At 44.2% G+C, this 15,089-nt stretch overlaps 1 protein-coding gene across 1 annotated transcript in view; it reads right to left on the bottom strand.

The window, feature by feature from the left end:
• ADAM23 (ADAM metallopeptidase domain 23) overlaps positions 1–13,337 on the bottom strand; it is a 138,575-nt gene extending 125,238 nt beyond the window's left edge. The window contains exons 1-3 of the mRNA XM_060256873.1: positions 13,120–13,337; positions 10,476–10,702; positions 1,532–1,608 (exon numbers count right to left, since the gene is read on the bottom strand). Of these exons, the coding sequence (XP_060112856.1) occupies positions 1,532–1,608; positions 10,476–10,702; positions 13,120–13,324 (509 nt within the window). The 5' untranslated portion in view covers positions 13,325–13,337. The remainder of the gene's footprint in view (positions 1–1,531; positions 1,609–10,475; positions 10,703–13,119) is intronic.
• Positions 13,338–15,089: the final 1,752 nt, after the last annotated feature.

A 15,089-nucleotide genomic window follows, 5' to 3' on the forward strand; every position in this document is an offset into this window, starting at 1 on the left:
GAAACTTGAAAAAGATTTCCCTGACCTACATATCTGAGTAAGAATAGAGCACCAATTACACCCATAGGATTGGGGAGAGAGGTTATCTTCCCATTTACAGTCAACAGCAATGAACCTTAGAAGATTGCAACCCTTTACAGTAGGAGATGGCATAAATTCAGTACATGCAGGGGACACAGGTAGGCTGCATTTTGGACACTAGGGTTCAATATTTGCCTGTACCAGTGTTTCTGTACCAGTGGACAAAAACATAGTATATAATTTGGCAACTACGTCAAGCATGCCAAGTATGTTAATAGTGAAGAAAAATAAGTAAGCAAAAATTATAAGGGTTTACAATGCCTGTTTAAATAAAGAAGCTAAAACTATGTTTCTTAGCAGTGACTAGATGGTTTCACACATAGGAAAGAAAAGCTAGCCCCTTCCACTGCAAGCAGTACAGAGTGGGATGAAGACTCACGGGGATGGCATCCACTCATAGGAATGTGCACTTGGCATATACCGAGCTGAATAAATACTCAGGCAGATCAGACTTTCTACTCTAATTTGGCTACCAATTTACCTGAGCCCAAATAAAAGCCAATATTATTTGGCTTTTATTCAAGCTCAGCTTCTCTCACCAAAGTGCCATGAGTTCATCCACCTTCCAAATGAATTCACACTGCTTCTGGGTTCTTCATGCACAGCTTGGCTTGCAAAAGCCATTTAAAGGGAAAATTCAAGCCACACGTCTGCCTTCCCTCCCTCCTCAAGTCGGCCTGTGGTAGTAACACGTGTCAGTTAGTGAAGTGAAGGCATTTAAAGCCTTCCTTTCCCTTACTGAGGTGTGCCACCACCATGGCGCAACTTGGGGACATAAGGGAAGGAGGCAAATAAATTCTGCAATACCAATTATTTCCCATATCCCAATATTATACCAATATTTGGTATACTGGAACCCAAAAAATACCTATTTTTTTGTGTACACCCCTAATCCACATGCACAGTCCCTGCACCACCCTCCCCACCCTTTTCTTCCTCATCTCATCAACACTAAAGCATCTACCCATCAAGAATCTTGCCAGGCCCCCTGCAGCCTGGCAATCCATCCTGCCCTCAAAAGTTGAGCCATGGCTCATGGATGAACTGCAGCTGAGTTGTTAAAAAAAACCCACTGAAAAAAAAACAAGAGGTTAAAAGGAGAGGGGAAAATACTGGAGCAGGCAGAACTCTCGCATAGAGGCTTTGTCTCCAACTGCAGGGCCTCCACCTTTTAAGTCAGAGCAAAAGACTTAAAGCAGAAAGCTATGCAGTTATTCCAGTTTCAACCCAACTGATTTTTGTGGGCTTAAACTCAAGTAACTCTGCATGAAGCTGCACTGCCTGGAACTATCCATTGTTTGCCATTGTCTGTTCTTGGTACAATCTGTTTTTTTACAGCATATTATACATAAAGTTCCCCAAAAATGAGGTTTAAAAAAAAAACCCAGATCAACATTCAATATCTCTCAGACTACCTATGGTTTTTAAAAAGCCACAAATACACACTTACTTATTCAATGAGAGATCAAGAATAAACATGGAGCCAAAGGCCTCAATCTGGAAACTTGCCTGAGCCAGATGCACAGCCTGAAGACAAGAAAGGAAAGAGGCAGAGGAAGAAGACAAGCATAAGAGAACGTTTGTTATTCTGCCAAATTATTTACAACAAGCAAGCTTGTTCACAAATCTTTTTAAATAGCTAAAGCAATACATCTGTGATATATAGCATAACTTAAAAACATGTTGATTGTTAAAAGGCTGAGTACTTTATGAACATGTTAATTCAAACACTTGATTTAATGTAACATAAAATGGTATAAGCAAGCATTAAGTATTACAGAAAAACATTGTTGCACTCCATGAACACATATGCAGCTGCCTTATACTCAAATCAGATCTTTGGTCCATCAAGGTCAGCACTGTCTCCTTAGACAGGCAGCAGCTCTCCAAGGTCTCAGGTACTACCATATCACTGAAATTTTATCTGGAAATGGCTAGGGATTGAATTTGGGACCTTCTGCATGCCAAGGAGATGCTGTATCACTGAGCCAAATTTAGGATTTGGTAATTCTTAAAAGCTGCTTTAACTATAACAATTACAAAAATTAACACAAATACCATCAGTTAAGGAACTCATGTAAATATTAATTTGTCCCTGCTACAATGGCAGCTGGGGTCAAAAGCTCAAAAGGCCACTACAACTCTTTGCCAATGCCATCTCCTCCTGCAAAAATATATGACAGCTAAGCAAATGTCTCAGTATTTCTTTGGATAAATAAAATGATTTCTAACCATAAACATATGTGGTACATATGGAGAGACATGTAACTGCTCTGTAGTTAAACACACCGCATCACAAAGCTGACCACTACCCAGATCTTTAACACAGCGCACATAGCAATTCTAGTGAGCTGCTGAGATAGTTTGTTTAAATCATGTGTCTATTTAAAGTGTTCAAAACAGTAAAGGATTACAATATAACCTAGGAAATTTAATTTAGGAAAGTAATCCTAAAGTCCTGTCCTTAATTAGGGTAGGATAAAACTGGATCCAATCTGCAATACCATCCTACATAAGAATCCATCTAATCTTGGAGAACATAATCCCCAAGTGAAAAACTAGCCACTGAAAGATTTGAAGCCACAGATATTGAATTATTACCAGATACTTAACTCACAAATTTCATTATATAGTTCTTTTATGTAATTGTGAACTTCAGGATGATAGTACTAACTTAAAGTTTGCTAGCATTCTACTACAGCAGCCCTAACAGTAAAGGCTAGCCTGATTCATGCAGGGTCAGTACTTAGATAGGCTGCCACAGAGGAAGACAATAGCAAACCACCTCTGTTCATCTCTTTCCTTAAAACCACCATAAGCTGGAATTTTACGGGGTCACCATGAGTCAGTTGCAACTCAAGGACATATTTTACCTTTTTAAATTCCATTACCATCTGCTACCAGCTTCTAAATCCTACACCATCACACTATTCTGCCTTTGGTAGTATGATGATGTCAGATCCCAGATTGTTAATGGTACCTCATTCTCAGAATGCTCATCTTCTCAAAACATAAGTGCCAATTTAGATCAGCATTCTGAATCCAGTCCAATAGGGATTAACCAAATACCTCGAGTCAGAAATGGTCACACCACTGGAACACTGCCTTGAAACATGGACATTCCATTTAACTAGCTTAGCTTGCAGTAATCTCATCACACTAAATCTTCTATACCAGCCCAAATTCCCTTTCCTACCATTGGAATGCTCTTTCCTTTCTTGGAAAACAGAAGGCAAAATATACTACCTGCAGGATTCACTATTTGCCACCGGATTTTCAAGGTGACCTCTCCATCCATGTTCCAGGAAAGCTTTCACTTATTTTTTCCAGGCACATGACCATTTATCCAGTGAAATGTTTACTAGGTTATTTCTCTTAATAAAGTCAATCTGCTTTGCTTAAACAAGAAATGTTGTGGGGATGGGAATAAGAATGGCTTCATGGTTGCCATAAGGACCAGCCAATTAGCAAAGAATTTTGTTTTCTCCGGTTTTATCCAGACATAGTATATGAGATCACTGTTATGAAGACCCATGGATATGGGATCAGGAGACAGAAATTACTATCAGAGCTGTTGTTACTGAGATATTGTTACTATCTGAGTTGAGTAGGAAAAGGGCCCCTCCTAACACATTAGCGGCAGAGAACAACTTGCAACACCCCCCCCCAGGGCTAGGCAACCCCTATACAGAACAAAGAAATAAAGTCTCTGCTGTCACTGCTGCATACAAATGCTGTACTGATTTAGTATTTATTCTCTGGGGACAAAAAACAGCTTATGCAATTCTCAGATTACAGTATTTATTATTACAGAACATAACCAATAAAAACAATTCAAGAAGCCAATCCCTTCAAATCTATGCAAAGCACTCAAACATTTAGGCACAGTTGCTACAGTAGAATAAAAATATTTGAAAAAGGGAGCTTTGCAAAATTTTTAAAATATACAAAAAGGATAAAAACAGTCAACTTCAAAGTCCCTCCTTTACAAAATCGTCATGAATTCTCTGGGCAGCTGCCAGAAATCTGCCACAATCATACATAAATTGGGGATTAGAGTCTGCTAACAATATATTCCTAGTTTTGGAATCCAGATTCTCCTTTACTCCACTGTATCCTCACAACCAAAGAGCCCCATAGTGCAGAGTGGTAAAGCTGCAATACTGCAGTTGGAGCCCTCTGCTCAAAACCTGAGTTTGATCCCAGCGGAAGCTGGTTCAGGTAGCTGGCTCCAGGTCAACTCAGCCTTCCATCCATCCGAGGTCGTTAAAATGAGTACCCAGCTGGGGAGAAAGTGTAGATGACTGGGGAAGGCAATGGCCAACCACCCCATTAAAAAGTCTGCAGTGAAAACAACGTAACCCCAGAGTCAAAAACGACTGGTGCTTGCACAGGGGACTACCTTTACCTTTTTATCCCCACAACCACCTATGAGGCTCAGTTTCCATGGCAAGTGGAGACTGGGAACTTCAGAAGACTGAAGCTATTAATTAGTATATCCCATTGAAAGACTTGTATTGCAGCTTTCAAACCATATGGAGCATATGGATTTTCGAAGTACAGGGCTAATTATGACCCCTCTTCCACCTTTTAGCTGTTCAGTTCAACAGAGGACAGCTATAGCAGAATACACCAGTACAGCTGTAGCAACAGATTCTTGAAGAGCAGTTGGGTTTTATACCCTGCTTTTCTCTACTTTTAAGGTGTTTCAAAGCAGTTTACAATCACCTTCCCTGCCTCTCCTCACAACAGGCAGCTTGCAAGGCAGGTAGGGGTGAGTTCTGAGAGAACAGTGACTGGCCCAAAGCCACCCGGCAAGCTTCATGTGAAGGAATGAGGAATCAACCCAGTTCTCCAGATTAGAGTCTGCCTCTCTTAACCAATACACCACACTGGCTCTCAGCAACATGTAACAGTAATGACAGGGTAACAGTGTTCATTGATTTGTAACAGTGATATGTAACAATGTTGCTTTATTTGAAAATTGTGTTATAAGTTTATACTTTTCACCTGTGAAATACGAAAAGAGGGGCTCTCCTTTAGAAATGGGAACGAAATAAAATTTATAGTTTGCCTTTCTCACTGAGACTTGAGGCAGATTACACCATGCAAAGCAATGCAATCAGTAGGGTATTACATCTAAAAGCAACATAAAATAACTAGAATTACAGAAATTTGAAACAAAGCTGCCATCTGAACAAAGTATAAATATTAAACATGACATATTAAGAATACAGAACTATTAAACATGACATATTAAGAATACAGAACATGGTATTACATAAGGAGAAACACAGTGCATTTTCCAAACCAGTCTTTTATGATGTACCCTTATTTCCTTTACTAAAATGCCATTCCAGACAGTTCTGTTTCAAATTGTTTACAAATTGCCAAGAGAGTGGAAGCCCTTTTGGCGCTTCCCTCTTGCTGGAAGAGGAGTTATCCCATTTCTGCTTGCATAAAATTAATAGGTCTTCCACCTGAGGAACAGAAACTGAAGATCACATCTCTCCAGCATGGCACAGATCATGTCTGCTGTTGCTACCATCAGTATACAGGTTACACTGAGAGATCCTTGTTCAAATCACCACTCTACCATGGAGCCATGCCATATAATGCTGGGGCCAATTACACGTACACACCCTTAACCTACTTTATAGGACAGTTGTGAGGATAAAACAGAAGAGAGGATAATTATGGAAGCAACTTTTGGACCACACTTTGATTTAAACCATTAGCCAGAAAGACTCACTTTAATCATAGTTGTCTATATTCATTCTTGCTAGTTCTTCCAGGGATAGACGTAGGCGGGGCCGGACCAGGGCGTATAGCGCCCCAGGCAGCCTTGCTGCACCCAGCCTCCCTCCACTGTGCAGCGGGGTACCCCGCCTCACCCCCCCCCCGCGCCTCCTCCTCCCTCCTTCACAATTTTAATGCCTGAGAAGGGGCAGTGAAGCGCCATGCTTCTGGTTCTTTAAAGGCTGACACACGCACACACACCCCGCTGAGCAGCAGGAAAAACCATGCTAGAGGCTGGCGGCTGCTATGCTGCCCCTCAGGCACGCTCACAATCAGCACTGGGGTCAGCAGCGGCAAGTGAGTCACTGAAAAAGCGGCACTACCGTTACCGTTCTTCCAGGGATAGACGTAGGCGGGGCCGGACCAGGGCGTATAGCGCCCCAGGCAGCCTTGCTGCACCCAGCCTCCCTCCACTGTGCAGCGGGGTACCCCGCCTCACCCCCCCCCGGCGCCTCCTCCTCCCTCCTTCACAATTTTAATGCCTGAGAAGGGGCAGTGAAGCGCCATGCTTCTGGTTCTTTAAAGGCTGACACACCCCCGCCCCCCGCTGAGCAGCAGGAAAAACCATGCTAGAGGCTGGCGGCTGCTATGCTGCCCCTCAGGCACGCTCACAATCAGCACTGGGGTCAGCAGCGGCAAGTGAGTCACTGAAAAAGCGGCACTACCGTTGCCTCCTCCCCACTTCCTTCCTGGGCGTGGGGAGGAAGTGTGGAGGAGGCAAGGGCAGCGCCACTCTTTCAATAGATTGCTCGCCGCTGCTGCTCCCAGTGCTGATCATGAGCGTGCCAGAGGGGCAGAATAGGAGCTGCCAGTCTCTGGCGCGGTTTTTCCTGTTGGCGGGGGCAGTCTGCCTTTAAAGAGCCTGGGAGCAAGGCGCTTCACCACCCCTTCCTGGGCATTAAAATTGTGAAGAAGGGAGGGAGGAGGAGGCTGGGGAGGCAAACAGCGGCGGCCAAATTCGGCACAAATTTGACCCGTGAATGCAGGTTTCATTTTTAGAAGGCACACATTACATTTTTACATAGTGATTTATTCTGAAACGTTTATTAGTTTTACACCAATATCAGATAATAGAGACACACAGTCTGAGAACCATAGAACTGAACTTCTTTGATAACATCTCCTAGACCAGGACTGTCAAACTCCAAGCATGGAGGCCACACCCGGTCAACCAAGGGCTTCAAATCAGGCCTGCAGCAATTTTCTCCCCACACCCTCTGAAGTTCCCAGCTCCTTCTGCCTTGTCTTGCCTGCTTCAGCTGACAGCTCTTCTGGGCTTGCAAAGAAAATGCAGAATGGGTATTTACGTTAAGGTCTCTGCACCCAGACAGACTGGTCTATCTGGGCCCAGAGACCTTAATGGAAAATTCATTCAATGTTTTCCTTGCACCTTTCTCTGTTCTGAAATGTATTTCAATGGAGCAGAAACCAAGTAGTTTCACTTTTGCAGAGTTTATGGCCAGTTGAAGCTCCTTGCAAATAAAGGGTTGATGCTTTGAACTAGCTTGTCTCTGCTGAATGGACCTGAGAACTGGTGCCTAGTGAGTACTCTAACCTTGGAGCCCACAGCCGAAGGGGAACAGAGCAGTACGCTAGAGAGCCACTGCCAAACAGAGTAGACCCCGGGGGGGGGGGGGAGAGAACTTTGCAATGTCCAGCCATTTCATGTTTTCCTAGACTCAGCATTTTATATTTTCAGTTTAAAGTTAATACCTTTGTGTTTATCTGTATCCTTTATAAAATTTATATCTCCACTACCTGGCATTACATTTTATGACACACATGGCTTGGCCCCAACAATGTCCCATTTGTATCAAATCCAGCCCTCATAACAAATGAATTCAACATTCCTGTTCTAGACCAAACATTAAATCCTGTTGGGTAGACAGAAGAGAATAGTCTAAGTAATCTTTACAGACGCCTCAGCGGATAACATGAAACTGAGCCCCTAACCCATGAATTTCAGGAACTTATTTACAACATTTTCCTCAAACATTACATAAATACTACACAGCAACAAATTAAAAATCCCTATTTCACTATGGAATATCACTGAACTACAGTATATCTTTAAAATGTTTGATCTATGGTGACCAACTAAGTAAGTATTGAAGCTTCTTGTTTCATGAGGCTCAACAAACCAAAGCAAGACATGGCATAGCTTCAATAAGAGATGAAACAGGAAATCCTTTAAAACCCCCCAGGGGCTATGATTGTGCATTCATCTTTGCTGGGAAGGCAACAATACATTAGTTACTCTCTACTTATGAACTCAAGGCAATGAACAAAAAAATTCTTGTAACTCACATAACACTTATTCTCCACAAATCAGCTAATCTCTCTCTCTCTCTCTCTCTCGGCTTGGCTTCGCGAACGAAGATTTAAGAAGGGTGCAATAGTCCACGTTTGCTGCAGGCTCGCTGGTGGAAGGTAATATAATCTATCTTGCAATTATCTTAAGATGGTATTTAGGCATGAATACAAAACCAAGCCTGCTAATGAATTAAGAACTAACTCAGGGGTGTCAAACTCATTTATTACGAGGGTCAAAGCTGACATAAATGGCATTTTGTTGGGCTGGGCCATGTGTGCCATAAAATGTAACACAAGGTACTGTAGCTTTATAAAACTTTATAAAGAGGATTTCAGATGTCAAATGGCAATAGCAGGTGAATGACAATAGTAGGCTTGATTGGTTAAGTGCGATTTGCAGAGGGGTAGTAGGCATGGAGATACTAGCATTGGTAATGAGATAAGAAATCAGGATCTCAATTCCATCCAGGATGATTCAGTCCAGGAGGATGTAAAGAATAAATGGACTTAAATTAGAAACCACAACATTCAGTTGCTGACCTAAGAGTAGCAGTGTTTTTACAAAGGAATTTCAAAGGGAAATCAGAAAGAGAGACTGCTGAATTGCAATTGATAATGAAGCTCAAGACAATGTAACCTCCAAGACTGACTTGAGAGCTTGTTTTCCTATCTCATTATCAATGTGTGCAGCCCTGGAAAAGGAATCAGAAGGAAGTTGCTTGTGGGATTGATTTGAGCCTTGCATAGGCTGGATCCGACCCACAGGCTGCATGTTTCACACCCTTATACTAACCTAGTTACAGAACTTTTTAACATTTTCAACTGCATATTATATTAATTGGCACATTAACTCATACACATCTCCTGTATATGGGCCACCCCATTCCTATAAGGACTACACATATTGGGTCCCTGTTCCAAAATGAGTTTAGGGTGCAGCACTTTGCAGATGGAAGAAAGGGGTTCCATGAATACACTGGAAACTTTTTTTCAGACCTTCAAATCTCTACTCACTATAGATCATTTTTAATCTATGTAAGAGAGATTGATTAGGATGTATATTCAAAAAAAGAAGATCCACAATTCCTAGAATGTCTTAGTATATACACAAGTGTATATCACTGGGGACTCCCCATATTTGTATTTATCTAACTACAGCTTCTTATGCTGCATCAGAGGTGGCTCCCAAAGGTCCTATGAGTTTCAGAAGCAAAACATCAGCTGGGATGGGAGATTCATATACTCCACTGAGGACAAATATTTTACTGAATATGATCCTTCCTATGTGGCCCTTTGGGTCCAGTCACACGGCATTACTAGAGATGAGGGAAACTACTACTCTCTTAACTAGATTACCCAACAAGAATTTAACAAGTCCCCTATGGAGTAATATGGGCAGCTGGCTCTCCCTTGTTTTTCCTGAATCAAAGTAGAATGAAAATGACTTCAATCTTATACATCAGAGAACGGGTGTGACCAATGGTAAGGTGGCAGATATATGCTAATAAGAATCCTGAAAATAAATACAAAAACTGCAAAGCATTAGTGCTGAAACTTATCCATAAATTACTTCCAGTGACTTTGGATAGTCACCATAGCTGAAGGGAGATACTCTCTTTGTTGCTGAGCGCTGAGGAAACTGAACTAACACTCTCACATAGCTTGGTTAATTACTGCATTCTAGAGTTCCTGTTTCATCTAAAACAGAGACTGTGTTACATCATGATGGATTCATTCACATTTCTTTCCTAATGTGGTTTAAGTATCTCTGAAACCAATGGAACAAATTAATTGCGACCAATAAACTCCCCTACTTTTAATGGGGCTTAAAACACAATTAAGTTTAGTTAGATTGGCACTGTGTATTACTTCATACATACAGAATTTGGCTCTGAAGTCTCCTTAGCCTGTGCCATTAAATGAGACTGCCCGGCCACTCTGTTACCATGGTTCTTTTTGTCAGGTAAGATTAGCTGGTTGAAGAGGAAAGTGCCCTAGACCATTAAAGAAGCTAGTGAACCATGATTTGTACCCCAGGTTTTGTTCTAGTGGTGGGCCATGATGCCCTTGTCAAATTTGAAGGATTATTACCTGCAAGGACTCCAGGCAAGATAACAAGACCTTCCCCTGATTTTTGACAGGCACACTTTTCAATCTCATGAACAGTGGTTTTTGAAATATTAGCAGGCTGCTGAACCAGAATTCTTAAAGAAGACATCTCCTTCAAGAAAAAGGCTATTTTGGGCCACTGCACCAAGTATCCTTTTTTGAGAAAACCTTACCTTATTGTGTTTTTGCTGGTACCTTGTTCTAGTATCCAGTATATGATAAGGGCTTTCAGAGTCTCTATTAAGATAATAGACAAGTCTTGAAGGCAATATGATTTCTTTCTGGAATGCACTGTTGTGACTGTTATTTTTACTGCTACTACTGTTAGACTGTTGAAATGCAGTGTCTTCATCTGCCAGTGTTCCTTCTATATTTCCTGCGGTTTCATTCCAATGCAGAGCTAGGGAAGACAGAAAACTTGTCATAAATTCCCAAAGCAACAAGGTATTTTCTAAACATAATACTTTTATGTTCTCCTAACCTGCTCAAGGCAAAAATGAAGGTCCTTATATGGCCAAATGTGAGCACAACAGTTTTATACTGTGCACTAATTCTACACATTATTTAATTTTATAAAGTTTTACTTCACTACAGATTCCAAATACACTTCAAAGAGTATAAAACCAGCAACCACTATTCTCAATGGACATCCAACTATCTATTACCCTCTTTCAGCTAAGTTCCCACATAAATATCAGCCATATACACAAATCTATCAATGTACTGCAAACCTTCCTTCTACTCCTAAGGCATACTGCAGCCATGTGCACTGAATTTTAATCAATTCTCTTTATATAATGACAGTTTTTCTCTAGTCCCATAACTTTAAGATTGCATTCCAACATACGTTTACTAAAAGAATACCCCATGGCACTCTATTAGGTTTTTTTCTGAGTACATTTGGGGTGGGGGGTGGAGAACACAAACACACTACAGTTCTCTGGGCTGGGAACAATTCCTTTCCACCCAGATAGCAGAGCAAGAGGGACACCACCAGAAGTGCCCTGCCCCCCCTCAAAAGCCAATCCTCCTTGCTACACCGCACAAAAACAGCAACCTTGAAAAGCTGCCAACAGCAGCGTCTGCTGCAGAGAAGCCTTTTGAAAGGACTTCGCCCTGTCAGATGCATTAAGTGGTCCCAAAAATGGATCTATTGTGTTTAAAACACAACATACACAGAGACAAGAATTTTATCTCCATCATACACACACACACAAAAAGGGCGGAGAGTCAGCAGAGAAGAGGTACTCAGAGACGCACTCAAGATGATCAATTATTACCACTGAGCTGCTAAACAAGAAAGGGCCATTAATATAGGAATTGCAGCGGAAAACAAAACCTTAAACGTGGGGAGAGAAAAGCCCTCCTGAAAAGAACTTTGGCACTTATTATTACAGCACAGCTGCCAAAGTGGGGAGGGAGGGGAGAGAGAAAATCCAGCACAGGGTTTTTTTCTAGCCCCTATTCAATCATTCCAAAAATTTAAAAGATTGGAGGGAGGGGTGCTGAAAGCGAATCCAAGGGGTAAACCAGAGTTATTATTTATTAGCTTAGATTTTTAAACCTCCCTTCCCGGCAAGACAGAGGACACGGCGGTGCACATCGGTATAAAATATATAGGTGTATGCCCATGACACTAAAGAATGCTCTTTTCAACTGGCTTTTTCCTGAGCAAGAATAGCAAAACTCCAGTTGCAAAACACATTATTATTATAAAGCCCCTATTCTATAATTCCAAAATTTTAAAAGACTGGAGGGGGGGGAGGGTGCGCAGAAAGCGAATCCAAGGGGTAAACCAACGATTATTTTTTAGATTAGATTTTTAAATCTCCCATCCCAGCGAGACAGGGCTCAGGGCGGTGTACAACAGTGAAAAATATAAGTTTACAATAAACATTGGGCCCTTAAGGGTTGCATTCCCACGACCCTAAGGAATGCCTTCCGCAACTGGCTTTCTACTGTGCAAGAAACGACCCTAAAGAATGCCTTCTGCAACTGGCTTTCTACTGTGCAAGAAACGACCCTAAAGAATGCCTTCTGCAACTGGCTTTCTACTGTGCAAGAAACAACCCTAAAGAATGCCTTCTGCAACTGGCTTTCTACTGTACAAGAAACGACCCTAAAGAATGCCTTCCGCAACTGGCTTTCTACTGTGCAAGAAACGACCCTAAAGAATGCCTTCTGCAACTGGCTTTCTACTGTGCAAGAAACGACCCTAAAGAATACCTTCTGCAACTGGCTTTCTACTGTGCAAGAAACGACCCTAAAGAATGCCTTCTGCAACTGGCTTTCTACTGTGCAAGAAACGACCCTAAAGAATACCTTCCGCAACTGGCTTTCTACTGTGCAAGAAACGACCCTAAAGAATGCCTTCTGCAACTGGCTTTCTACTGTGCAAGAAACGACCCTAAAGAATACCTTCTGCAACTGGCTTTCTACTGTGCAAGAAACGACCCTAAAGAATGCCTTCTGCAACTGGCTTTCTACTGTGCAAGAAACGACCCTAAAGAATACCTTCCGCAACTGGCTTTCTACTGTGCAAGAAACGACCCTAAAGAATGCCTTCTGCAACTGGCTTTCTACTGTGCAAGAAACGACCCTAAAGAATACCTTCTGCAACTGGCTTTCTACTGTGCAAGAAAAGACCCTAAAGAATGCCTTCTGCAACTGGCTTTCTACTGTACAAGAACAGGAAAACTCCAGCTGCAAAACGCGTTATTTAGTGTAGTTTGAATGCACCCAAGCACTTGTCAGCACTGAGGCAGGGGCGATGGAGAGCCCCCCCTCCTCTCCTCTCCCCTCCCCTCGAGGTCTCACCGGTGGCCGCGATGACCCCCCAGCTCTGCGGGCAGCCGGGGCAGAAGAGCAGGAGGGCCCAGAAGAAGAGGTGGACGAAGCTGGGCAGGGGCAGCCGCACCAGGCAAGACGCGGAGGAGGTGGCGGAGGCGGCGGCGAGGAGGCTGCAGCGGCGGCCGGCGGAGAAGCAGGGCTGCCGCAGAGAAGTTCCGCCGGGCGGCTTCATGGCTCATAGCTTCTTCCCCCTGTGGCGGCTGGGCGAGGGAGAGGCTCTCACAGACGCCCCCCGGCCGCCTCGCCCCCGGACCGTGAGCGGAAAGGCAAGGCAAGGCGAGGAAGAGAGAGAGAGAGATGCCCTTCCTTCCTTCCTTCCTTCCTTCCCGCCTCCTCCCTTGTCTTTTAAGGCGAAGGCTCAGAAAAGCTGAGGCGGGAACCGCGCGGCGGCTGTTTCTTCCCTCATGTTGCGGCGAGGTATGGCGACGGGGGAGGGGAAGAGGAGGAGGAGCCCGACGGTGACTCGGCGGCTGCCGTTACAACGGCGGCGTCTACCTGCTCACTCCCTCCTCAACCGTTAAACGGCCGCTCTTCTCCAACAGCTGAGGGGAGCCGGCGGGCGCATGCGCGCGCGCGACTCCCCTCCCTCCCGACGCGCCTCCGAAGCTCTCGCTCTCTCTTCCTGCCTCGCGCCTCCTCGCTTCGCCTCGCGCTCCGGCTCTCTCTCTTTTCCCCCCCCTCCGTCCTCGCGACGCCGTTTACCTTTCAAGGCCGCGCGTGCTGCGCAAGGGGAGGGGGGTGACGTCGAGGCTTGCGCCACACCACCCCCCTCTTGCACCCTCCCTTCTCTCTGTCTGTTTTTTTTTTTTTTAAATGCTTTCCGAAGCAAGCAATCCTTTTAGGAAAAGAAATCGGATTTTGTGTGTGTGTGTGCACGCGCCTTCGGAGGTTGGGGGAGAAGGAAGAAGAAGAATAAGGGAGTTGTGGAGGAGGCATGCATCATGCACGCGGTGGGGTGGCAAAGAGATTTCAGGTGGTGGTGGTGGTGTGTGGGGTAGTCGTTGTTGAAAATTGTGGCCGGCAATTGGTACGGTATCATTTTGATAATTGCACTTTGCTTTATTTTTTTATCGCATTTAATCGGGGTTTTTTTTTCAAAATAAAGTGTGTGCTGATTTAAAAAAAATTAAATTCTGGCTGGCTGGCTTCGGGCTTTTAACAGGCGGGAGGGGTGGATGGGCGCTGCTAAGCGAAGGATGCTGAGTAGTTAAAAAAAAAAATAGCAGCAGCCGTTGCAGCAGCAGTGCTTCCATTCCCCACCCCTCCCATGTTTGCATTGAGTGCAGTAGAAGTAAGAATAGCAGCCGGTCAGGCTCAGGCGGTTGCAGCTGCAAAGGCCCGCTCCCTCGTGTGTGCATTGAGTGCAACGGAAGTCACAAGCAGGGGTCGTGATGCAGCATCTTGGCTTCGGGAGGAAGGAGCCGTGGAGACAACACGGCGGCAGCACCGCGGAATCCTGCGTGCGCCGCTCTCCCCCCCCCCCCCCTTCTCTTGCCTGTGCAATTCCTTCCCACGGGATTTGCTGCAGAGACAAGCGGAGAACTCCCCCCCCTCCCAAAAAGAGGCAGTTAACAGAGGGCTACTCTCTGACTTGTCTTCGGGTCTCTTTTGATTTTTAGCTCTGCAAGAGACTTGCATAGAAGCTTCCCCCCCCAACACACGCACACACCGATCGCAGTATAAAGTTATCCCCATACGGAGGGAATGAATAGGTTGCCAATCCCCTGGTGGGAGCAGAGGATGCCCCGGTTTGGAGGCCCTCCCCGCTTCAGGGTCATCAGAAAGCGGGGGGGGGGGCGGGTCGCCACTGTGAGGAGGGAAATGTATTCCCTATGGAGACCAATTCCCATGGAATTAATCCATGGGTATCTGGGACTGGGGGGGGGGGGGGGCTTGAGGTGGCGGCACCAAATTTGCAGCATAGCATCCAATGGCTC

This window comes from Heteronotia binoei, chromosome 16, assembly GCF_032191835.1.
Source record: "Heteronotia binoei isolate CCM8104 ecotype False Entrance Well chromosome 16, APGP_CSIRO_Hbin_v1, whole genome shotgun sequence".
Taxonomy (NCBI): domain Eukaryota; kingdom Metazoa; phylum Chordata; class Lepidosauria; order Squamata; family Gekkonidae; genus Heteronotia; species Heteronotia binoei.